This window comes from Hyperoodon ampullatus (assembly GCF_949752795.1).
Source record: "Hyperoodon ampullatus genome assembly, chromosome: 14".
NCBI lineage: Eukaryota > Metazoa > Chordata > Mammalia > Artiodactyla > Ziphiidae > Hyperoodon > Hyperoodon ampullatus.
The window spans coordinates 24,705,112-24,730,173 of record NC_136927.1 but is presented as its reverse complement, the minus strand read 5'-3'; the positions used below and the strand labels follow the sequence as shown (position 1 = coordinate 24,730,173).

The following is a 25,062-nucleotide window of genomic DNA, read 5'->3' as shown; positions in this document are numbered from 1 at the left end:
CGCCCTTGACAACGCGACACAAGGTCACGGAGGTCCCGCCCCCAGGTCCGGCTGCCCCCGCGCGGCCGGACCGCGGCCAGACCGCGCCCGAGCCCGAGCCACAGAGGGCCCCGCCCACCCGCCGGCGCAGGCAGCGGGCCGGGCAGCCGGGCGCGCGCCGTGACGTCACCACGCCGCACCCGAAGAAGGCCCCGCCCCGGCCTCGCTCCCGGCAAGCTTGGCTTCTCTGGGCGCCCAGGAGGAGATACATGGCTCGCGAGCTGCGGACGCTGCTGCTGTGGGGCTGCCGCCTGCGGGCCCCGGCGCTGGCGGTCGCCCGGGGAGGTGAGGGCGGCCGGGCAGGACGGGTGGAAAGCGAGCGGGGACGGGGACGCGCGGAGCCCTCGGGGTCCCGAGCCCCTTTTCTCCGTGGGAGGCGCGGTGACGGGTCTTCCTTGCTCGGCGTGCGAGATTTTGTGAGGTTTACGCGTCCAATGCGCCGCGAGCGGCGAACGCTGAGCCCTCGGTGCGTTCTGGTGTCACCTGGCTCGGCCCCGCGCCGGGCTGCCGGGTTTCCCCGGAGATGACGGGGTTGAGCCCGGGCCCGCGTGACTGCAGCAGAGGCTTCTCTCCAGCGAGCTCCTCGGGCCGGGTTGAGGCGGAGGGGTCGCGGGCTCCTCGTTCCTGGAGCCGAAGGCACTTTCGGGGAGTTGAAATCGAAGGGCGCGTGTGCGCTGGGAAGGGGCTTCACCAGGGTGATTACTTCAGTCCCTTAGTTGTGTTTTTATTCTTCCCCTCCCCCAAGTTGATTTATACACGAATAACGCATAAGCCACTTGGTCACTCGTTCATTCGACACACACCTGAGTGCCCACTTGGTCCGGCGCGCGGCAGCAAACCAGAGAACCGGCACGCTGGGCTCTCGTGCAGCCCGTGGACCCTGGGTTGTTGCCCGCCGTATCCCCAGGGCCTAGAATTGGTAGGTAGGTGCTCAAATCAGTGTTGAAAAAAAAGAATGACCGCAGTCTCTGCTCTCACTCCCCACTCGGAAGTAACCACGGGTGAACGTCTTGGCGTTGCTTCCAGGCTCTGTACACTTAGTTACACACATATAAATACACACGTCTCTTTTTACGTAAAAAGCCTAAACCGTATATACATTGTGCTACAGATTTTTTTTTTAAGCTCCAGAATGGCTTACATATGTTTTCCTGTCAGTATGCACGGCTTTACGGCTTTACAATGGACGCATAGTATTCTGTGTTAGGACGAATCATCATTTACTTAACATTGCCCTATTAGCGGACGTAATAAAGGTTATTTCCAGATTTTTTTTTTTTTTTGGTTTTTTTTGGGGGGGAGGGTCATTACAGTACTGTGTAGAATGGGCGAGTGTTTAATCTTTGTGTCCATGTGTGGCATTTCTTTAGAATTACAGAATTAGAGTTTTATAATTGATGGTTCAGAGCCTGTGTGTATTTGAAATGTTAGCTGATATTGCCAAATTGCTGTACAAAAAGGTTTTATCAACTTATATTCTCATTAGCAGGGAATGAGACCAGTGAGAATGTTTTCATTTGTTTAATGGCCATTTGTATATCTTCTGTGAATTTCCTCTTCATGTCTTCTACGGCTTTTTCTGTTACCTGAGTTTTAAATTTCGGTGTAGTCTCTTTTTAAACAATGATTTTTAAAAATATCATGCATTAGCAGATAAGACAACTGTAGGTTTTATTACTGTTTCTTGTACTCAATATCTTCCTTTTGGGATTTATTTCCTGTTTTAGCAGAGTATATATATACCCTTGTGCTTGTTTTGCAGAAAAAGTCAATGGGTTGTAAATTTTCTAAGCCCCACCGTGTTTAAAAAGATTCTTATTTTGACCTCATACTTGTAAAGTAGTTTGGCTGGGTGTTGCATTCCAGGTCAAAATAATTTTCCTTCAAAGAGTGATATTGCTATATTGTCTTCCAAAATCTTCGTTAAAGGTGAGCAGTCATATCAGTTTGATTCTTGTGTTTTTTTTTGTAGCCAACTTGTTTTTTCCCCTGCTCTCTGCAGGTTAAGATTCTTTTCCCATGTGCTGAGATGTTCTGACCATGTGTGTTTGTAATTCATTCTTTGTACCATTCTTACTTTCACGGTTGGCATTGCAAGAACGAGAGCATGAGGCAGCCACAGTAGGACTGGTTGGTGCTTAAGTTAACATCTTATGACTTTTCTGTTCTCTATAAGCTGGAGCCTTTGCTGGAATTTTCTGCCTTGGGGAGTTGTAAGGGGTGGGCAGTCTGCTCCAAGCACCAGAAAGTTCACAAGAGTGAGCTTTCTCTGTTGTAGGGCTAAATCATTGCAGGTTTGTGTCATTCTCCAAAACGAGCCCCACCTGAACCCTGTCAACTGCAAACGCCCATTTAGTACTTATTATTTTGTTGATTTATTTTGCTTCCTCCCTCTGCTCTCACTGTGGGGCCCATACTATTTAATTTCTGCCCTTCCACCTCTTGTGCTGCAACCTTCACAAGAATTCAGGCAAATTTCTGGTGTTCCGGGCTGTTTTGGGGATGCAAGGAGTAGCACTTGCTGGTCAGATTTCACTCTCAGTAAAGCAGCTGTGGGTGTTGCTAATTTAACGTGAGGACAAAGGTTTCAATGGTTAACTGCTTAGACCCTGAATGGCAGTGCCGGCTATGTAAACCATGGTCCTGGGGCTTAGGGCTAGCGCCAGAGAAGCATATGGACAGAGCAGGGATGTGTGGCCAGCTGTCCAGGAGGCAATGGGACACTTGATTAGGATGAGGGGCCTGAGTTATCTGTGCTGTCTGCAAAAGATCAACCCAAATGTAATAGGTTAGTAAAGACCTTATCAGTTACTGGCTGAGTAATTGATCAGAACTAAGACAAAAGAAAGATCCCCAGGTGTTTTGCTCCCCTCTGGCATGCAGCTTCAAGATGCATGAAGAGGAGGGAAAACGGGCTATGAGTAAACACTGAAGGAAAATGACAGTTCTCGCTCCCAGATGTCAAATACCAGGTTGTAACAGGACAAAGGAGACTATTACAGAGGCCATTGGTGGTGTTTGCTTGTCTGTCTCAAACCAAAGTACTGACTCAGGATCAATGAAAATGTATCCACTTCACTCTCAAGTGAGATACTTTAAGTTCAAAGCCAGAGGATTTTCTTGGTTTGGGTTCTTGGTGCCTTCATTGCAGCAAATAGAATTTTTCTTAAATACCATTCTGCTCAGCCTTGATACAGAACACTAGCCTTTTTTACTAGGAAGCTGCTGTTTGCTTCGTCCACAAGGAGACTTACCTATAGTTCTGTAGTATTTAGTAAAGGTGGATTCCAAGATATTTCTGGAATGGCTGGTTATTTCTGCTAAAGCCACTAGGAATTACGATGAAAGTTGTAGCTTGGAGAACCAGTGTCTACTTGGGGGCATTATTCCCATCTGCTTTTTGATGCCCGAAGTATAGGTAAATTGAATACAGGTGTAGCTGAGTCATGGATATAACTAATTTTGAAAGAATGGCTGTTATTTAGCAGCTATATAATCAAGAAATGTGATTAGAATATTAGAAATTAATTTTGAGATAGGCAAAATGAATGCCATATTTTAAAAGAACAACCTATATAGCAATACTGTTAAGAACAAAATAGAAGGGTACAAGTCTTCCTAAAGGACCGGGGCAGTGAGGGAACCGATGTGTGCTGTGAAGGAGGAGTGAGCAAAGCACTGAAGTTCACACATACCGATATTCCAGCATTTGCAGGAAATGGAGTGCCTGGAGGGATTTTCCATGAAACTTACTTGCAAAGTAGTAAAACATTTCATTTCAACCATTATGATTAGACGGTCTTTCTAAAAGACTTAATCATCAGGTGAAACATGACAGAACCTTTCTTTGATGTTTTTCAGGGTCATTATGAATGTTAACTTATGGTCTTCTGTTGTAATACACAGGCCTCTGCAGGACCACTAGGATGTGAGGGCTCCTTTGTCTATAAAATGTCCCAAACTGAAACTGCATCCTGAGTATTTCTGTGTTTTTAGCTTCTGTTACTCTCATTTTAACTTACCAGGCCTCTGACGCCAGGTTCCCTCCTCCTTTCTGTTTTCAGTTGAGGGTTGGGAAACTGGATCATAAAACTTGCTAGCAACTTTTTTTAAAGGAGAGGAGAATTCTGGATGGGGACAGAATATTCTTGTTTAACTGAAGCTCGGCATGTGGATTTTGTGTCCTGTATTTTGACTCTTCAGAGATGCCCCTCCCTTTTGGTTTTGCTGTGTTTCTCTGTATTCAGGGAGTTGATGTTTCTTGATAGAATGTCAGTATTGCTTAGTAGAGAACGATTAAAACAGGCTGTGAAGGCACTTCCCAGGTGGCACACTGATTAAGAATCCACCTGCCAATGCAGGGCACACGGGTTCGAGCCGTGGTCTGGGAAGATCCTACATGCTGTGGAGCAACTAAGCCCATGTACCACAACTACCGAGCCTGTGCTCTAAAGCCTGTGAGCCACAACTACTGAGCCCGCGAGCCACAACTACTGAGCCCGTGAGCCGCAACTACTGAAGCCCATATGCCTAGAGCCCTTGCTCTGCAACAAGAGAAGCCACTGCAATGAGAAGCCCACGCACCGCAACGAAGAGTAGCCCCCGCTCGCCACAACTAGAGAAAGCCCTTGTGCAGCAACAAAGACCAAACAGCCAAAAATAAAACAAACAAACAAACAAACAAAAAAACAGGCCGTGAAACACAGTAAGGTTTAAGAAATAGTGAAAATGTTCAAGAATTCCAGAGGAACGCACGTAGAAAATTTTGAGGGAATACAGGCTGAGCCTGGTCTTCTTTGCGGCATGTGGGATCTTTAGTTGTGGCATGCGAACTCTTAGTTGTGGCCTGTGGGATCTAGTTCCCTGACCAGGGATCAAACCCAGGGCCCCTGCATTAAGAGTGCAGAGTCTTAGCCACTGGACCACCAGGGAAGTCCCCAAATCTTTATTTGATATATAAATAGAAAGTGAAGAACTTTCTGTCTAGAATATTAATATACTTAGATCTTACCTCAAATGATTACAGAACTTAAGAAACAAAACGTTTGGAGAAATTTCAGATGCAAATAGCTAACCTGTGGTATCTGGTGGAGGGATAATGAAACCATCCGAGTTGACTTATACTGAAAAGCAGAGAATTTCATGCTTACAAGCATAAAACTATGGTAAAATAGTTGGAGGTGTTCTGGAAAAAAAGCTAGAGGCTACATTCCAAAGAACGACAGTTTTTCCAGTATTGTATTTTCCCTTTTGGGGAGAGGCTTAATTCTCCTTTTCATTGATCTGAAAGTACTTTTACAGAATTTTAAACTTTATAAGTAAACTTATTAAAAATTTTACTTTTTATAGAACCTGAAGCTTTAACTTAGAAATGTTTAGGTTGATATTAGATGAGTGAATTTCAAGCATTTTTTGTCATGTACTCCCGTTAAGAAATGCATTCACATTGTGACCTGCTATGCAAGTATGCATATACTGTACAAATATGTGTACATACTTAGCTGAAAGAGTTTTGTAAATACTTACATGTATTATGCTATGTGTTGTCGTTTTTTTAATATTTATTTATTTATTTGGTTGCACCAGCTCTTAGTTGTGGCAGGCGGGCTCCTTAGTTGCGGCTCACGGGCTCCTTAGTTGTGACATGTGAACTCTTAGTTGCAGTATGCATGTGGGATCTAGTTCCCTGACCAGGGATTGAACCCTGGCCCTCTGCATTGGGAGCACGGAGTCTTAACCACTGTGCCACCAGGGAAGTCCCATGCTATGCATTCTTTTACTTTCCGTTTCATTAAAAAAAAAAAAAAATTCTGACTTAGCTCACTGAATTGCTTAGTTCACTGAATTGCTTTCATAACCAACAGTCTTGACCTGCATTCTGAGAAACACTGTGTCCTGTGGCTTTACCTTCTGAGAAAATGACCATGTGTTTATCGAGGGCCTGCTCCAACTCTAGGGTGATCGTGGGAAAAATAAAGACATGAGACGGTCAAGGCCACTGGAGCTCCATAGTGTGGCAGCAGCAGTGCCTTAAACGAACATCTGCAGTGCCTGCTGTGGGATGAGACGGACAGGAGTCCTGGCCCTCTGTGGCTCTGACGTGGAGTGGAGTCAATGCAGACAAGTACGTGCTGTATGGATGTCATGTGAAGAAACCAAAGCAGGAAGAGGATCGCAGTAGAAGTGGGGCGGTCAGGGGAGGCCTCACGTGCAGGGTGGCATTTAAGCAAAGCCTGGAAGGAGGTGAAGGTGTCCGAGGCAGGACATTTCAAGCAGAGGGAGTGGTAGGTGCCAGGGTCCTGAGGCAGGAACGGGCTGGCATATTGGAGGGACAGCAAGGAGGCGGGGGCCGCTCTGGGGGGGCTCTTGAGTGGAGTCGGGTTAGAGTCGCGCTGCTTTCCTCTACGTGTGACTTCATGGGGAGATGTGGGCAGCTGGTGTTAAGATGGGGAGTTAGAGTTAAAGTTAACTTCATAGGAGTTTCCTGAGAAAAATTATTTCTACATTTTTATTAGTGAGAAGGTAGTGGTGTTTTCCCGAACAGACTGGTACAGTGAAAAAACTTCCACCCTGTCTCAGCTCACTGCCCAGTGGCTCCAGAAAAAGCCTCTGCAGCGACGGGTGTCCACACCATCCTTCCCTTGGGAATGAAGAAGGGCTGCCCTGGTCATGGGCTGTGCGCAGTCTGCCCCTCACACTTTGCACATGCTGTATCTAGACGTCCAGAGCCCTGGAGCCACAGTATGGTGCCCCTTCCTTCACTTAACCCTCTCCTGAGGGACCTTTAGGTTGTTAGCAGGCTTTGTTTTTTTTAAAATCACAGGCAGTACCACCAACAGTTTTTTACACCTTCACCAGTGCTAGCATAACTATTTTAAAAATGTTTGTTAATCTGACAGTGAAAATGCTATCTTCTTCTTATTTTTTTTTTTTGCGCTACGCGGGCCCCTCACTGTTATAGCCTCTCCCGCTGCGGAGCACAGGCTCCGGACGTGCAGGCCCAGTGGCCATGGCTCACACGCCCAGCCACTCTGCAGCATGTGGGATCTTCCCAGACCGGGGCACGAACCCGTGTCCCCTGCATCGGCAGGCGGACTCTCAACCACTGCGCCACCAGGGAAGCCCGCTATCTTGTTTTAATATGCAGTTCTTTAGCTATGAATGTGGTAATGCATCTTTTTCTGTGATTCACAGTCGTTGATGTTTCTCTTTTCTGTGAATTGCCATTTTCTTCTTGCACTGTTGGTCTTTTTCTTGTAGATCTGTGAGTGATCTTGCTGTATTAAGGAAACTAGCCCTCTGCCACATGTTTCAGACTTTTTTTTTCCTCTAGTGTGTTTGCCCATTGACTTTAATATTATTAAGTGTGGTTATTGCTCATTGTTTTTATTTTTTTTAATAAATTTATTTTATTTTATTTTTGGCTGCATTGAGTCTTCGTTGCTGCGCGTGGGCTTTCTCTAGTTGCAGTAAGTGGGGGCTACTCTTCGTTGCGGTGTGTAGGCTTCTCATTGCGGTGGCTTCTCTTGTTGCGGAGCACGGGCTCTAGGCGTGCAGGCTTCAGTAGCTGTGGCTCGCGGGCTCTGGAGCGCAGGCTCAGTAGTGGCGCATGGGCTTAGTTGCTCCGTGGCATGTGGGATCTTCCTGGACCAGGGATCGAACCCATGTTCCCTTCATTGGCAGGCGGATTCTTAACCACTGCGCCGCCAGGGAAGTCCTGTTGTTTTTATTTTTATTTTTTTACCTTTTTGTGTTTTTTGGCTGTGCCCTGTGACATGCGGGATCTTAGTTCCCCGACCAGGGATCGAACCTGTGCCCCCTGCAGTGGAAGCGTGGAGTCTTAACCACTGGACCACCAGGGAAGTCCCTCATTGTCTTTATTTATTCATTAAAATTTTTTAATTTTAATTTTTTATTGAGATACAATTGGCATATAACATTATAATAGTTTTAGCTGTACAACATAATGATTCAATATTTGTATATATTGCAAAATAATCACCACAATAAGTTTAGTTAACATCCATCACATCACATAGTTACAATTTTTTTTGTTTGTTTAGGGGTCTACTTTATTGACTTGAACTTTTATGTGGTCCATAAATTTATGGTTCTTGGGCTACGTGTCTTGTTTGGGCAGAGTTCCCTTATTTTTAAGTCATTAAGGAAAAAGATCTCAAGTGATCAATATCATTAGACGTTAGGCAGCCAAATGCACATCAAAACCATGATGAGATAGCACTTCACACCCACTGGGGTGGCTATAATAAAAAAAACACAGGCAATAACAAACATCTATGACGATGTGGAGAAATTGGAACCTTCACCCACTGCTGGCAGGAATGTAAAATGGTGCAGTACTTTGGAAAACAGTCTGGCAGTTCTTAAATGGTACAGACTTTGATATAGACAAATGGTATAGACTTACCGTTTGACCCAGCAATTCCACTCCTAGGTTTACGTCCAAGAGAATTTAAAACACAGAAACTTGTACAACAATGTTTATAGCAGCATTATTCGTAATATTAGCCAAAAAGCAGAAACAACCCAATTGTCCATCAACTGATAAGTGGATAAACATCATGTGGCCTATCCATATAATTGATGTTATGCAGCCATAACAAGGAATGAAGTATGCTATGTGCTACAATGTGGATGAACCTTGAAAACATTACGTTAATTGAAAGAAGCCATAGACAAAAGACCATGTGTAGTATGTCCAGAATAGGCAAATGTCCAGAATAGGCAAATCTATAGAGACAGAAAGTGGTTACCAGGAGCTGCGGGCAGGGGGAATGGGGAGTGACTACTGATGGATATGGAGTTTCTTTCTGGAGTGTTAAAAATATTCTCAATTAGATAATGAGGTTGGTTTTGTAAATATACTAAAAACCATTGAATGGTACATTTTAACTGGGTGAATTATATCTCAAAGCTGTTTTTAAAATATCTCTTATACTTTCTTTTAGTACTTTTAAGCTTTTTTTTTTTTTTTTTTGTACTTTTAGCTTTTATTTTCACTTTTAGGCCATCTGGAATTTGTTTTGATTAAATGAGGGAAGAAATTAATTTTAAAACTGTAGCTTTAAATTAATGTGCTTTAGTATTTTATAATAGTATTTCCTCATGTTTTTCAAAAATGTCTTGGCTATATATGCACTTTTATTTTTCCATATGAATTTTACAATTAGCTTGAATAGTGAAAAAAAAATCCTGTTTGAATTTTCATTGGGATCATGCTAAAAATATAGAATAATTTAGAGAACTGGCACCTTTAAATATTTACTCTTACTACTCAATGACATTTCCTCAGGCTTTTTATATACCTTTGTAAATGTGTTTTATGTCCCTAGTAAATTTTTTAAAATGTTTTTTGTAATTGGGTAATTTTTATTTATTTATTTATTTTTAATTTATTTATTCATTTATTTAATTTTTGTCAGCATTGGGTCTTCGCGGCTGCACGCGGGTTTTCTCTAGTTGCTGAGAGCGGGGGCTACTCTTCGTTGAGGTGTGTGGGCTTCTCATTGCGGTGGCTTCTCTTGTTGCGGAGCATGGGCTCTAGACACTCGGGCTTCAGTAGTTGTGGCATGCGGGCTCAGTAATTGTGGCACGCAGGCTCAGTACTTGTGGCACACGGGCTTCAGTAGTTGTGGCTCGTGAGCTCTAGAGCACAGGCTCAGTAGTTGTGGCACACAGGCTTAGTTGCTCTGCAGCATGTGGGATCTTCCCGGACCAGGGCTCGAACCCGTGTCCCCTGCATTAGCAGGCGGATTCTTAACCACTGTGCCACCAGGGAAGCCCTGGATAATTTTTAGAAATAGTTTTGTAAATAAGTTATTGATACACACATAGCACAATTCAAAAGATACAGAGATATGTGCAGTGAAAAGCACATCTCTTCAACTGCTACCCTCAGCCACCAGTTCCCCTCCTGGGGGCAGCCCCCTTAGCCAGTTTCTTGGGTGTCCTCACAGAGATACACTTGGCTTATGAGAACAAGGGCACACATGTGTATGTGTATTTAAACACCACGGTAACATATGCAAACCACTGTTCTGGACCAGGTTTTTTCTTGATGTATCCTAGAGATAATTCAGCATAAGGACACTTTACACCCACAGTTGCCTCATTTTTCTGTTTCAGAGTATTCCATTCTATATATTTTATTTATTTATTTATTTATATTTATTTATTTATATTTATTTATTTATTTGTTTGTTTGTTTATTGATTGATTGATTGTACGAGGGCCTCTCACTGTTGTGGCCTCTCCCGTTGAGGAGCGCAGGCTCAGCGGCCATGGCTCACGGGCCCAGCCGCTCCACGGCATGTGGGATCTTCCCGGACCGGGGCACGAACCCGTGTCCCCTGCATCGGCAGGCGGACTCTCAACCACTGCGCCACCAGGGAAGCCCCTATATGTAACTTATTTACTAATCCTTTACTGATGACCCTCTGCCTGGTCACTGGCCCCTGACTCCTGGGGGGACGCCTACACTGGAACCTCATCTGGTGTGTCTTTTATAGGCCTTCTCATGACCCTGACACTGACATTTGGTGGGAAGGAGCGACAGCCACATTTTTTTTAAGAGTTTACTGTTTTGAGTAATTAAATATTTATTTGGTTAAAAAGGTATACACTGAGAAGTCTTGCTCTCAGCTTTGTCCCCTTCTCCACCGTTCCCCTTCCCCCCTTCATAGGTCATCACAGTTATTGTTTGTATATTCTGCCACTGTTTATATGCATACAGTACGTATAGATACACATCTTTCTTCTGCTGGGATATACACTTCTCTGTATTCTGTTACTCAATTAATAGATATTGGAGAGCTTTCTGTATCAGTATATAGAGAGTTTTCTCATTCTTTTTTTTTAAATAGTCACATCATAGTAGTGGTCCCATGTCAGGAGGCACCATAGTTTATTTACTAGCCCTCTGTTGATGGACATTTAGGTAGTTTCCAGGCATTTGCTATAATGTATGGCCTTTCATCTCTGTCTTTATGTTCAGGTTCAGCTGTATCCATAGAATAAAGTCCCAAAATGGAATTGCCAGATTGGAAGGTATATGCATTTGTAATCTTGACCGATGTGGCCAAATCACCTTCCACTGGACTTAGGCCATTTTCTGCTGCCCTGAGTGCTTTCCCCACAGGGTTACCAGAAATACTGTATGAAAGTTGCTTCTGAAAGTAATCCAGTGCAGCTCTGCTGACATCCCTCTCTTCATCTGAGCTGGTGAAGATTAACCGTGGTTTGAATTGGAGCAAAATGCCAAAGTGGGGGCTTTTGCTTAGGGATTATTGCCTGAGTTGTGCTAGGCCTGCCAGGCCCTGCCTGAGTCCCTTTTCCTTCAGCTGCCTTCACTTCAGACCTGCAGGCTGGGCTATATCTCAGGCTTATACGACCCTAGGTGGGCTTCAAGGAGACCCAGCCCCCTGGCTATGTTACGTCCCCCAGGCCACATTGTGGGGAGCTCCTCTGCTTAGTCAGGCCTGGTTACTAGAGCCTCTGTGTACATCTCTCTGTTTGCAAGTTCAAAGTGACACAGAAGGTTTGAAGCTGGCGGCTAGCCCCGCACCTCCCCCCGCCCCCACCAAAGCTTGCCTCCCTCCCTCCCTCCCTCCCTCTTTCCTTCTTTCCTTTCTCCCTTCCTCCCTACCTCCTTCCTTCCTTGCTTCATTCTTCTTTTGGTGAAATACATCCCATCCAGAGAGGAATGCATATAATACATATGTGCAGTTTCTAAAAGAAGCATAAAATGAATACCCATTGCCCAGTTTAAAAAATAGAAATGACCAGTCCCTCAAAGGCACTGTGTGCCCCTCCATGATGGGTCCCCTTCTGTCTCTCTGAGAGGTGACTACTGACTTGAATTTTCTGGTTTTTATTCCTTTGCTTTTCTTTTTATTGCTGCATGTGTGTGTATATGTATATACACATGTATGTATATGTATACACACAGTTTATTGAAATCATACTGTGTATTTTCTGCTGTGACTTTGCTTTCTTGGGACAACATTGTTTTCTTAGCTTTATCCATGGTAATGTTCATTAGTTGTCCCTGCTTATTCCATTGTGTTAATATGCTTTCATTTCTTTGTGATGATTCCTGACGTAGCCCTAAATATATGTACTGTTGGGTCATTTGGTATGCTCCAACTTACTAAGTAATGCAAAATTATTTCCCAAGAAGAATTGTATTTCTCTGTAAGTACCCCACCAGCAGACAACGAAAGTCCCCTTAACTTCACATTCACATCCAGTGCTTGGTGTTCTCAGACTTTTTAATGTTTGCAAGTCCAGTGAGTGTTAAATGGTATCTTGTGTGTCTTTCATTATAAGATACACATCAGAGAGTACCTAAGCGACATGTTCAGTTAAGTGAAGCAGTATTATCTTAGGATTTACCCATGTCATTGTTCTATAATATTCCACTGGGGGAATGTGCTGCAGCTTATTCCTCCACCCCAGGCATAGACATCTGAGTTATTTCTAGTATGGGGCTTTTATAGATGCGCTGGGCACCTCTTTGGGCAGGCATCTTGCCCACAGGGGCATGGATGCATTTCTGTAGGGTGTGTAACTGGTGTGGAGTTGCTGGTTTTAGGGTATGTGTTTTTATTCCAGAATTGACTTTTTCCGAGTGGGTCTGGATTTACATTCCACCAACTCTGTGAGAGTTGCCACTGTGCTATATCCTCACCGACACTTGGGATTTTCAGGCTTTTTAAGTGTTTGTCAATTTGATGGTTACAAAATGATGTTTCAATTGTGATTTTAATTGATTGCTGATAGTTTTTTCCATGGTTTATTGGCCATGTTTCTTTTTCTGTGAAATGCTATTTTTGTTTTCTTTGCCCCAATTTTTTCTTCTTGATTCATTGACCTTATTATGTATTTTTTTCTTTTTTAAAAATTTATTTGTTTATTTAATTTTTGGCTGCATTGGGTCTTTGTTGCTGCACGCGGGCTTTCTCTAGTTGTGGTGAGCAGGGATTACTCTTCATTGTGGTGTGCGGGCTTCCCATTGTGGTTGCTTCTCTTGTTGCAGAGCACAGGCTCTAGGCGCATGGGCTCAGTAGTTGTGGCACGTGGGCTCAGTAGTTGTGGCTCGTGGGCTCTAGAGCACAGGCTCAGTATTTGTGGCACACGGGCTTAGTTGCTCCGTGGCATGTGGGATCTTCCCGGACCAGGGCTTGAACCTGTGTCCCCTGCATTGGCAGGCAGATTCTTAACTATTGTGCCACCAGGAAAGTCCCTTATTATGTACTTTTTTTTTTCTAGTTTTATTTTTTATTTTTTTGCTTTATAACAAATTTAATCAGTTATACATATACATATGTTCCCATATCCCCTCCCTTTTGCGTCTCCCTCCCACCCTCCCTATCCCACCCCTCCAGGCGGTCACAAAGCACCGAGCTGATCTCCCTGTGCTATGCGGCTGCTTCCCACTAGCTATCTACCTTACATTTGGTAGTGTATATATGTCCATGCCGCTCTTTCACTTTGTCACAGCTTACCCTTCCCCCTCCCCATATCCTCAAGTACATTCTCTAGTAGGTCTGTGTCTTTATTCCTGTCTTACCCCTATGTTCTTCATGACATTTTTTTTCTTAAATTCCATATATATGTGTCAGCATACAGTATTTGTCTTTCTCTTTCTGACTTACTTCACTCTGTATGACAGACTCTAGGTCCATCCACCTCATTACAAATAGCTCAATTTCATTTCTTTTTATGGCTGAGTAATATTCCATTGTATATATGTGCCACATCTTCTTTACCCATTCATCTGATGATGGACACTTAGGTTGTTTCCATCTCCGGGCTATTGTAAATAGGGCTGCTGTGAACATTTTGGTACATGTCTCTTTTTGAATTATGGTTTTCTCAGGGTATATGCCCAGTAGTGGGATTGCTGGGTCATATGGTAGTTCTATTTGTAGTTTCTTAAGGAACCTCCATACCGTTCTCCATAGTGGCTGTACCAATTCACATTCCCACCAGCAGTGCAAGAGTGTTCCCTTTTCTCCACACCCTCTCCAGCATTTATTGTTTCTAGATTTTTTGATGATGGCCATTCTGACTGGTGTGAGATGATATCTCATTGTAGTTTTGATTTGCATTTCTCTAATGAGTAAAGATGTTGAGCATCCTTTCATATGTTTGTTGGCAGTCTGTATATCTTCTGTGGAGAAATGTCTATTTAGGTCTTCTGCCCATTTTTGGATTGGGCTGTTTGTTTTTTTGTTATTGAGCTGCATGAGCTGCTTATAAATTTTGGAGATTAATCCTTTTTCAGTTGCATCATTTGCAAATATTTTCTCCCATTCTGAGGGTTGTCTTTTGGTCTTGTTTATGGTTTCCTTTGCTGTGCAAAAGCTTTGAAGTTTCATTAGGTCCCATGTGTTTATTTTTGTCTTTATTTCCATTTCTCTAGGAGGTGGGTCCAAAAGGATCTTGCTGTGATTTATGTCATAGAGTGTTCTGCCTATGTTTTCCTCTAAGAGTTTGATAGTGTCTGGCCTTACATTTAGGTCTTTAATCCATTTTGAGCTTATTTTTGTGTGTGGTGTTAGGGAGTGATCTAATCTCATACTTTTACATGTCCCTGTCCAGTTTTCCCAGCACCACTTATTGAAGAGGCTGTCCTTTCTCCACTGTACATTCCTGCCTCCTTTATCAAAGATAAGGTGACCATATGTGCGTGGGTTTATCTCTGGGCTTTCTATCCTGTTCCATTGATCTATCTTTCTGTTTTTGTGCCAGTACCATACTGTCTTGATTACTGTAGCTTTGTAGTATAGTCTGAAGTCAGGGAGCCTGATTCCTCCAGCTCCATTTTTCGTTCTCAAGATTGCTTTGGCTATTCGGGGTCTTTTGTGTTTCCATACAAATTGTGAAATTTTTTGCTCTAGTTCTGTGAAAAACGCCAGTGGTAGTTTGATAGGGATTGCATTGAATCTGTAGATTGCTTTGGGTAGTAGAGTCATTTTCACAATGTTGATTCTTCCAATCCAAGAACATGGTACATCTCTCCATCTATTTGTATCATCTTTAATTTCTTTCATCAGTGTCGTATAATTTTCTGCATACAGGTCTTTTGTCTCCTTAGGTAGGTTTATTCCTAGATATTTTATTCTTTTTGTTGCAATGGTAAATGGGAGTGTTTTCTTGATTTCACTTTCAGATTTTTCATCATTAGTATATAGGAATGCCAGAGATTTCTGTGCATTAATTTTGTATCCTGCAACTTTACCAAATTCATTGATTAGCTCTAGTAGTTTTCTGGTGGCATCTTTAGGATTCTCTATGTATAGTATCATGTCATCTGCAAACAGTGACAGCTTTACTTCTTCTTTTCCGATTTGGATTCCTTTTATTTCCTTTTCTTCTCTGATTGCTGTGGCTAAAACTTCCAAAACTATGTTGAATAAGAGTGGTGAGAGTGGGCAGCCTTGTCTTGTTCCTGACCTTAGTGGAAATGGTTTCAGTTTTTCACCATTGAGGACGATGCTGGCTGTGGGTTTGTCATATATGGCCTTTATTATGTTGAGGAAAGTTCCCTCTATGCCTACTTTCTGCAGGGTTTTTATCATAAATGGGTGTTGAATTTTGTCGAAAGCTTTCTCTGCATCTATTGAGATGATCATATGGTTTTTCTCCTTCAATTTGTTAATATGGTGTATCACGTTGACTGATTTGCGTATATTGAAGAATCCTTGCATTCCTGGAATAAACCCCACTTGATCATGGTGTATGATCCTTTTAATGTGCTGTTGGATTCTGTTTGCTAGTATTTTGTTGAGGATTTTTGCATCTATGTTCATCAGTGATATTGGCCTGTAGTTTTCTTTCTTTGTGACATCCTTGTCTGGTTTTGGTATCAAGGTGATGGTGGCCTCGTAGAATGAGTTTGGGAGTGTTCCTCCCTCTGCTATATTTTTGAAGAGTTTGAGAAGGATAGGTGTTAGCTCTTTTCTAAATGTTTGATAGAATTCGCCTGTGAAGCCATCTGGTCCTGGGCTTTTGTTTGATGGAAGATTTTTTATCACAGTTTCAATTTCAGTGCTTGTGATTGGTCTGTTCATATGTTCTGTTTCTTCCTGATTCAGTCTTGGCAGGTTGTGCATTTCTAAGAATTTGTCCATTTCTTCCAGGTTGTCCATTTTATTGGCATAGAGTTGCTTATAGTAATCTCTCATGATCTTTTGTATTTCTGCAGTGTCAGTTGTTACTTCTCCTTTTTCATTTCTAATTCTATTGATTTGAGTCTTCTCCTTTTTTTTTTTTGATGAGTCTGGCTAATGGTTTATCAATTTTGTTTATCTTCTCAAAGAACCAGCTTTTAGTTTTATTGATCTTTGCTATCGTTTCCTTCATTTCTTTTTCATTTATTTCTGATCTGATTTTTATGATTTCTTTCCTTCTGCTAACTTTGGGATGTTTTTGTTCTTCTTTCTCTAATTGCTTTAGGTGCAAGGTTAGGTTGTTTATTCGAGATGTTTCCTGTTTCTTAAGGTGGGATTGTATTGCTATAAACTTCCCTCTTAGAACTGCTTTTGCTGCATCCCATAGGTTTTGGGTCGTCGTGTCTCCATTGTCATTTGTTTCTAGGTATTTTTTAATTTCCTCTTTGATTTCTTCAGTGATCACTTCGTTATTAAGTAGTGTATTGTTTAGCCTCCATGTGTTTGTATTTTTTACAGCTCTTTTCCTGTAATTGATATCTAGTCTCATAGCATTGTGGTCGGAAAAGATACTTGATACAATTTCAATTTTCTTAAATTTACCAAGGCTTGATTTGTGACCCAAGATATGATCTATCCTGGAGAATGTTCCATGAGCACTTGAGAAAAATGTGTATTCTGTTGTTTTTGGATGGAATGTCCTATAAATATCAATTAAGTCCATCTTGTTTAATGTATCATTTAAAGCTTGTGTTTCCTTATTTATTTTCATTTTGGATGATCTGTCCATTGGTGAAAGTGGGGTGTTAAAGTCCCCTAATATGATTGTGTTACTGTCGATTTCTCCTTTTATGGCTGTTAGTATTTGCCTTATGTATTGAGGTGCTCCTATGTGGGGTGCATAAATATTTACAATTGTTATATCTTCTTCTTGGATCGACCCCTTGATCATTATGTAGTGTCCTTCTTTGTCTCTTCTAGTAGTCTTTATTTTAAAGTCTATTTTGTCTGATATGAGAATTGCTACTCCAGCTTTCTTTTGGTTTCCATTTGCATGGAATATCTTTTTCCATCCCCTTACTTTCAGTCTGTATGTGTCTCTAGGTCTGAAGTGGGTCTCTTGTAGACAGCATATATATGGGTCTTGTTTTTGTATCCATTCAGCCACTCTGTGTCTTTTGGTGGGAGCATTTAGTCCATTTACATTTAAGGTAATTATCGATATGTGTGTTCCTATTCCCATTTCCTTAATTGTTTTGGGTTCGTTATTGTAGGTCTTTTCCTTCTGTTGTGTTTCTTGCCTAGAGAAGTTCCTTTAGCATTTGTTGTAAAGCTGGTTTGGTGGTGCTGAACTCTCTCAGCTTTTGCTTGTCTGTAAACGTTTTAATTTCTCCATCAAATCTGAATGAGATCCTTGCTGGGTAGAGTAGTCTTGGTTGCAGGTTTTTCTCCTTCATCACTTTAATTATGTCCTGCCACTCCCTTCTGGCTTGTAGAGTTTCTGCTGAGAGATCAGCTGTTAACCTGATGGGGATTCCCTTGTGTGTTACTTGTTGTTTTTGCCTTGCTGCTTTTAATATGATTTCTTTGTGTTTAATTTTTGACAGTTTGATTAATATGTGTCTTGGCGTATTTCTCCTTGGATTTATTCTGTATGGGACTCTCTGTGCCTCCTGGACTTGATTAACTATTTCTTTTTCCATATTAGGGAAGTTTTCAACTATAATCTCTTCAAATATTTTCTCAGTCCCTTTCTTTTTCTCTTCTTCTTCTGGAACCCCTATAATTCGAATGTTGGTGCGTTTAATGTTGTCCCAGAGGTCTCTGAGACTGTCCTCTGTTCTTTTCATTCTTTTTTCTTTCTTTTGCTCTGCAGCAGTTATTTCCACTATTTTATCTTCCACCTCACTTATCCGTTCTTCTGCCTCAGTTATTCTGCTATTGATCCCATCTAGAGTATTTTTTATTTCATTTATTGTGTTTTTCATCGATGCTTGATTCATCTTTAGTTCTTCTAGGTCCTTGTTAACTGTTTCTTGCATTTTGTCTATTCTATTTCCAAGATTTTGGATCTGGGAAATAGAATCTTGGATCATCTTTACCATCATTATTCTGAATTCTTTTTCAGGTAGACTGCCTATTACCTCTTCATTTGTTAGGTCTGGTGGGTTTTTATCTTGCTCCTTCTCCTGCTGTGTGTTTTTCTGTCTTCTCATTTTGCTTATGTTACTGTGTTTGGGGTCTCCTTTTTGCAGGCTGCAGGTTCGTAGTTCCTGTTGTTTTTGGTGTCTGTCCCCAGTGGCTAAGGTTGGTTTAGTGGGTTGTGTAGGCTTCCTGGTGGAGGGGACTAGTGCCTGTGTTCTGGTGGATGAGGCTGGATCTTGTCTTTCTGGTGGGCAGGTCCACGTCTGGTGGTGTGTTTTGGGGTGTCTGCGGACTTTTTATGATTTTAGGCCACCTCTCTGCTAATGGGTGGCGTTGTGTTCCTGTCTTGCTAGTTGTTTGGCATAGGGTGTCCAGCACTGTAGCTTGCTGGTCGTTGAGTGAAGCTGGGTGCTGGTGTTGAGATGGAGATCTCTGGAAGATTTTCGCCGTTTGATATTATGTGGAGCTGGGAGGTCTCTTGTGGACAGGTGTCCTGAGGTTGGCTCTCCCACCTCAGAGGCACAGCACTGACTCCTGGCTCCTCAATTTGGGATGATTTGTTGTCTATTCATGTATTCCACAGATGCAGGGTACATCAAGTTGATTATGGAGCTTTAATCCGCTGATTCTGAGGCTGCTGGGAGAGGTTTCCCTTTCTCTTCTTTGTTCTCACAGCTCCTGGGTCTCAGCTTTGGATTTGGCCCCGCCTCTGCGTGTAGGTCGCCGGAGGGCGTCTGTTCTTCGCTCAGACAGGACAGGGTTAAAGAGCAGCCTCTTCGGGGACTCTGGCTCACTCAGGCCGGGCGGGAGGGAGGGGCACGGAGTTCGGGGCGAGCCTGCAGCGGCAGAGGTCGGCGTGACGTTGCACCAGCCCGAGGCGCGCCGTGCGTTCTCCCAGGGAAGCCGCCCCTGGATCCCGGGACCCCGGCAGTGGCGGGCTGCACAGGCTCCCGGAAGGGCGGTGTGGACAGTGACCTGCGCTCGCACACAGGCTTCTTGGCGGCGGCAGCAGCAGCCCCAGCGTCCCACGCCCGTCACTGGGCTCCGCGCTTTCAGTCGTGACTCGCGCCCGTCTGTGGAGCCCCTTTAAGCAGCGCTCCTAATCCCCTCTCCTCGCGCACCAGGAAACCTAGAGGGAAGAAAAAGTCTCTTGCCTCTTCGGCAGCTCCGGAGTTTTCCCGGACTCCCTCCCGGCTAGCTGTGGCACACTAGCCCCCTTCAGGCTGAGTTCTCGCCGCCAGCCCCAGTCCTCTCCCTGCGCTCTGACCGAAGCCCGAGCCTCAGCTTCCAGCGCCGCCCGCCTCGGCGGGCGAGCAGACAAGCCTCTCGGGTTGGTGAGTGCCGCTCGGCACCGATCCTCTGTGCGGGAATCTCTCCGCTTTGCCCTACCCAGGTATGTGGGGAGTTTCTTGCTTTTTGGGAGGTCTGGGGTCTTCTGCCAGCGTTCAGTAGGTGTTCTGTAGGAGTTGTTCCACGTGTAGCTGTATTTCATATTATGTACTTTTGTATGTATTTTTTATGGGTACTAATCTTTCATCAGTTAATCCTTTGCCAGTTAATTACTGCAGATGTGTTTGTGGCTCACTGTTTCGCTCTCGGCTTGGTGTCTGTTTGGGGGGCTGAAGTGTTTTGTTTGTTTGTTTTGATGAACAGAAGTTCTTAATTTTAATTTCGTCACATACCAATCTTTTCCTTTGTGAATTACCTCAGGGTTCTGCAAACTAAGACCCATGGGTCAAACCAGACTTACTGCCTTTTTTTTTTTTTGGCCGTACCACGCGGCTTGTGGGATCTTTAGTTCGCCAACCAGGGATTGAACCCGGGCCATTGGCAGTGAGAGCGCAGAGTCCTAACCACTGGACTTCCAGGGAATTCCCTTACTGCCTGTTTTTGTAAGTTTTATGGGAACATAGGTATGCCCATATTGTCTGTGATCACTTTCCTGCTGCAACAGCAGAGTTACGCAACATGGCTCAAAAAACTGAAAATATTTACTGTCTGGCCGTTTACCCCAAGGTCATAAAGATCATCTACTTTTTATATGAGAGTTGTTCCCTGACTCATTTCTACCAAATGAGAGTGGGAGCCTCTTCTTCGAAGCTTTAATATTTCTCTCTTTGTTGGTGAACTTTCTTATGGGTTTCATTTTTCAGATTAGAAAAGAGTTGCAGACTGGCAACCACAGACTAACTCTGGCTATAAAAAAATTTTGATTGGTCCAAACATATTTAAAAGTAATTGCAGGACTTCCCCGGTGGTGCAGTGGTTAAGAATCTCCATGCCAGTGCAGGGAAAACGGGTTCTAGCCCTGGTCCGGGAAGATCTCACATGCTGCGGAGCAACTAAGCCTACGAGCCGCAACTACTGAGCCCGCGTGCCACAACTACTGAGCCCGTGCCCCTAGAGCCCGTGCTCTGCAACAAGAGAAGCCAGCACAATGAGAAGCCCGTGCACCACAATGAAGAGTAGCTCCCACTCGCTGCAACTAGAGAAAGCCTGCACACAGCAATGAAGACCCAATGCAGTCAAAAGTTAATTAATTAATTAATTAATTAAAAAAGAAAAAAAGGGGGGACTTCCCTGGTGGCGCAATGGTTAAGAATCTGCCTGCCAATGCAGGAGACATGGGTTTGAACCCTGGTCTGAGAAGATCCCACATGCTGCGGAGCACCTAAGCCCGTGTGCCACAACTACTGAGCCTGTGTGCCACAACTACTGAAGCCTATGCGCTTAGAGATCATGCTCCACAACCAGAGAAGCCACTGCAATGAGAAGCCTGTACAATGCAACAAAGAGTAGCCCCCGCTCACCACAACTAGAGAAAGCCCGTGCGCAGCAACGAAGACCCAATGCAGCCAAAAAAAAAAAAAGAGTAATTGCAAGCATTTGAAGTCAGATTTGACATAAATATTTGAGTTTCTTATTTCTTTTGAAAAATTAAAAGTTCTGAGAATCTTGGCTTGCATTCCACAGTGGTGACAATCTCTTAGAATATTATAGCATCTGGTTCCTCCTCCTACAGGTAGGCTGGCCCTCTACAGGTTGCTGTAGTACCCATGCTGTCAACTACTCCTTCATTCCAAGCCCGTTAGTACCATTTCTTTTGCTGCTGTTATTTTTTTGTACTGTATAGTTAATTATATTGATTGACTGTCTACAGGCCTACTTTACTTTATAGTGCTTTGGTTCATTGCACTTTGCAGATACTGCTTTTCTTTACAAATTGAAGGTTTGTGGCCACCCTGCGTTGAGCAAGCCTATCAGCACCATTTTACCAGCAGCATCTGGTCACTTCCTCTCTCTGTGTCTCCCAGTATTTCAGACCTTTTCATTATTCTTATATTTGTTATGGTGATCTTTGATAAGTGATCTTTGATGTTGCTCACCACAAACCACACCCATATAAGGTGGCAGACTTATTTGATCGGTGTTGTGTTTTCCACCGACCGGCCATTCCCCCATTCCTCTCCCTCTTCTTGGGCCTCCCTATTCCCTGAGACATAACAATATCGAAATTAGCCCAATTAATAAACCTGCAGTGACTTCTAAATGTTCAAGTGAAAGGAAGAGTCGCATGTCTCTCACTTTAAATCAAAAGCTAGAAATGATTAAGCTTAGTGAGGAAAGCATGTCCAGAGCCGAGACAGGCCAAAAGCTAGGCCACTTGTGCCAGTTGGCCAAGTGAATGCAAAGGAAAAGTTCTTGTGGGAAGTTAAAGTGCTCTTCCAGTGAACACATGAGTGAAGAGGAAGCACAACAGCCTTATTGCTGATATGGAGACAGTTTTAGTGGTCTGGATAGAAGATCTAACCAGCCACAACATTCCTGTAAGCCAAAGCCTAATCCAGAGGAAGACCCTACCTTTCTTCAGTTCTATGAAGGCTGAGAAGTGGGGAAGCCACAGAGGAAAAGTTTGAAGCTAGCAGAGCAACGTTGATTCATGAGGCTGAAGGAAAGAAGCTGTCTCCATGACATCCAAGTGCAAGGTGAAGCAGCAAGTTACCCAGAAGATCTAGCCAAGATCATTCATGAAGGTGGCCATACTAAACAACAGATTTTCAGTGTAAATGAAACAGCCTTCTATCGGAAGATGCCATCTGGGACTTTGATAGCTAGAGAGAAGTCAATGCCTGGCTTCAAAATGTCAAAGGACAGGGTGATTCTCTTGTTAGGGGCTAATGCAGCTGGTGACTTTAAAATGAAGCCAGTGCTCATTTACCATCCTAGGGCCCTTAAGAATTATGCTAAATCTGCTCTGCCTGTGCTATATAAATGGAACAACAAAGCCTGGATGGTAACACATCTGTTTACAGCATGGGTTTTTTTAATATATAAGTTAATTTTTTATTTATTTATTTTTGGCTGCGTTGGGTCTTTGTTGCTGCACATGGGCTTTCTCTAGTTGCGGCAAGCAGGGGCTACTCCTCATTGCAGCATGTGGGCTTCTCATTGCGGTGGCTTCTCGTTGCGGAGCACGGGCTCTAGGTGCATGGGCTTCAGTAGTTGTGGCACGCAGGCTCAGTAGTTGTGGCTCACGGGCTCTAGAGCTCAGGCTCAGTAGTTGTGGCACACAGGCTTAGTTGTTCCACGGCACGTGGGATCTTCCCAGACCAGGGATCGAACCCGTGTCCCCTGCATTGGCAGGCAGATTCTTAACCACTGCATCACCAGGGAAGTCCCAAGCATGGTTTACTGAATATTTTAAGCCCACTGTTGAAACCTGCTTGGGGAAAAAAAAGATTAAAAATATTACTGTTCATTGATAATGCACCTGGTCACCCAAGAGCTCTGATGGAGACGTACAGTGAGATTAATGTTTTTATGCCTGCTAACACATCATCCATTTGCAGCCCATGGATCAAGGAATAATTTTGACTTTCAAGTCTTTTAATTTAAGAAGTACATTTTGTAAGGCTGTAGCTGCCATAGATAGTGATTCCTCTGATGGATATGGGCAAAGTAAATTGAAAACCTTCTGGAAAGGATTCACCATTCTAGATGCCATTAAGAACATTGATGATTCATGGAAAGAGGTCAGAGTATCAACTTTAACAGAAGTTTGGAGAAAGTTGATTCCAACCCTCATCTATGACTTTGAAGGGTTCAGGACTTCAGTGGAGGAAGTAATTGCAGATGTGGTAGAATTAGCAAGAAAACCAGAATTAGAATTGGAGCCTGAAGTTGTGACTGAATTGCCGAAATCTCATGATAAAACTTTTAATGAATGAGGAGTTGCTTCTTATGGATGAGCAAAGAAAGTGTGTTTTTCAGATGGAATCTACCCTGGTGCAGATTGCTGAAATACAACAAAGAATTTAGAATATTACATAAACTCGGTTGATAAAGCAGTGGCTGGGTTTGAGAGAATTGACTCTTGTTTTGAAAGTTCTGCTGTGGGTAAAGTGCTATCAAATAGCATTGCATGCTACAGAGGAACCTTTGTGAAAGGAAGAGATTGATGTGGCAGGCTTCATCATTGTCTTATTTTAAGAAATTGCTACAGGTACTCCAACTTCCAGAAACCACCACCTTTATTAGTCAGCAGCCACCAACATCAGGGCAAGACACTCCACCAGCAAAGAGATTATGACTTGCTGAAGTCTCAGATGATGGTTAGCATTTTTTAGCAATAAAGTATTTTTGAATTAAGGTGTATACATTGCTTTTTTAGACATAATGCTGTTGTACACTTAATAGACTATAGTATCATGTAAATATAACTTTTATATGCACTGGGAAACCAAAAAAATTTGTGTGATTTTATTATTGTGGTACTCGCTTTATTGTAGTGGTCTGGAACTGAACCTGCAATATCTCCAAGGTCTGCCTAGTGCTAAACTAGTCTTACATCCTTCAGATAAACCTGCTTGGTTGTGATGTAGTATCATTTTTATATATTAATGGATTTTACTTGCTAATATTTTATTAAGGACCTCCATGTCTGTGTCCATGATTGATATTGGTGTAGTATTTTTATTGTGTGTGCATGATGTCTTTGTCAGCTTTTGATGTTAGGGTTGTGCTGTCATCATAAAACTTGAATGGAAATAATTCCTTCTTTTTCTACTTTCTGAAACTGTGTAAGATTGATGTTACTTCTTCCTCATGTGATCGATAGAATTCAGTAGAAATTCTGGGCCTGGAATTTTATTTACAGAAATACTTTTGCAAATAAATTCAATTTCTTTATTACATATAAAGCAATTCAAAATTTCTGTTTCATCTGTCACTTTGGATAATTTTTTTCAAGGAATTTGTCTATTTCATATAAGTTGTCAAATTTCTTGGCATAAATTTGTTCATGTTTCCCTATTATTTATTTATTTTGGGCTGTGTTCGCTCTTTGTTGTGGCGCACAGCCTTTCTCTAGTTGGCGGTGAGCGGGGGCCACTCTTCGTTGCAGTGCATGGGCTTCTCATTGTAGTGGTCTCTTGTTTCAGAGCACGGGCTGTAGACACGCGGGCTTCAGTAGTTGTGGCTTGTGGGCTCTAAAGTGCAGGCTCAATAGTTGTGGCACCTGGGCTTAGTTGCTCTGCAGCATGTGGGATCTTCCCGGGCCAGGGATGGAACCCGTGTCCCCTGCATTAGCAGGTGGATTCTTAACCACTGTGCCACCAGGGGAGTCCTCTCTGGTAATACTTTTTATTTTGCAGTGTACTTTGTCTGATCTAATCTGGTCCTG

General features: G+C 43.1%; 1 protein-coding gene across 2 annotated transcripts in view; it reads left to right on the top strand.

Annotated features, from left to right (window-relative positions):
• Positions 1-233: 233 nt before the first annotated feature.
• The window catches only part of TRAP1 (TNF receptor associated protein 1), a gene marked incomplete at its 5' end in the record, with an annotated part of 59,276 nt that continues 34,447 nt past the window's right edge, over positions 234-25,062 (top strand). Inside the window, one exon of one of the 2 annotated variants that reach the window (XM_079718498.1) lies at positions 234-324. In XM_079718498.1, the coding sequence (XP_079574624.1) occupies positions 249-324 (76 nt within the window). The remainder of the gene's footprint in view (positions 325-25,062) is intronic. The other variant, XM_079718497.1, reaches the window with a different exon arrangement.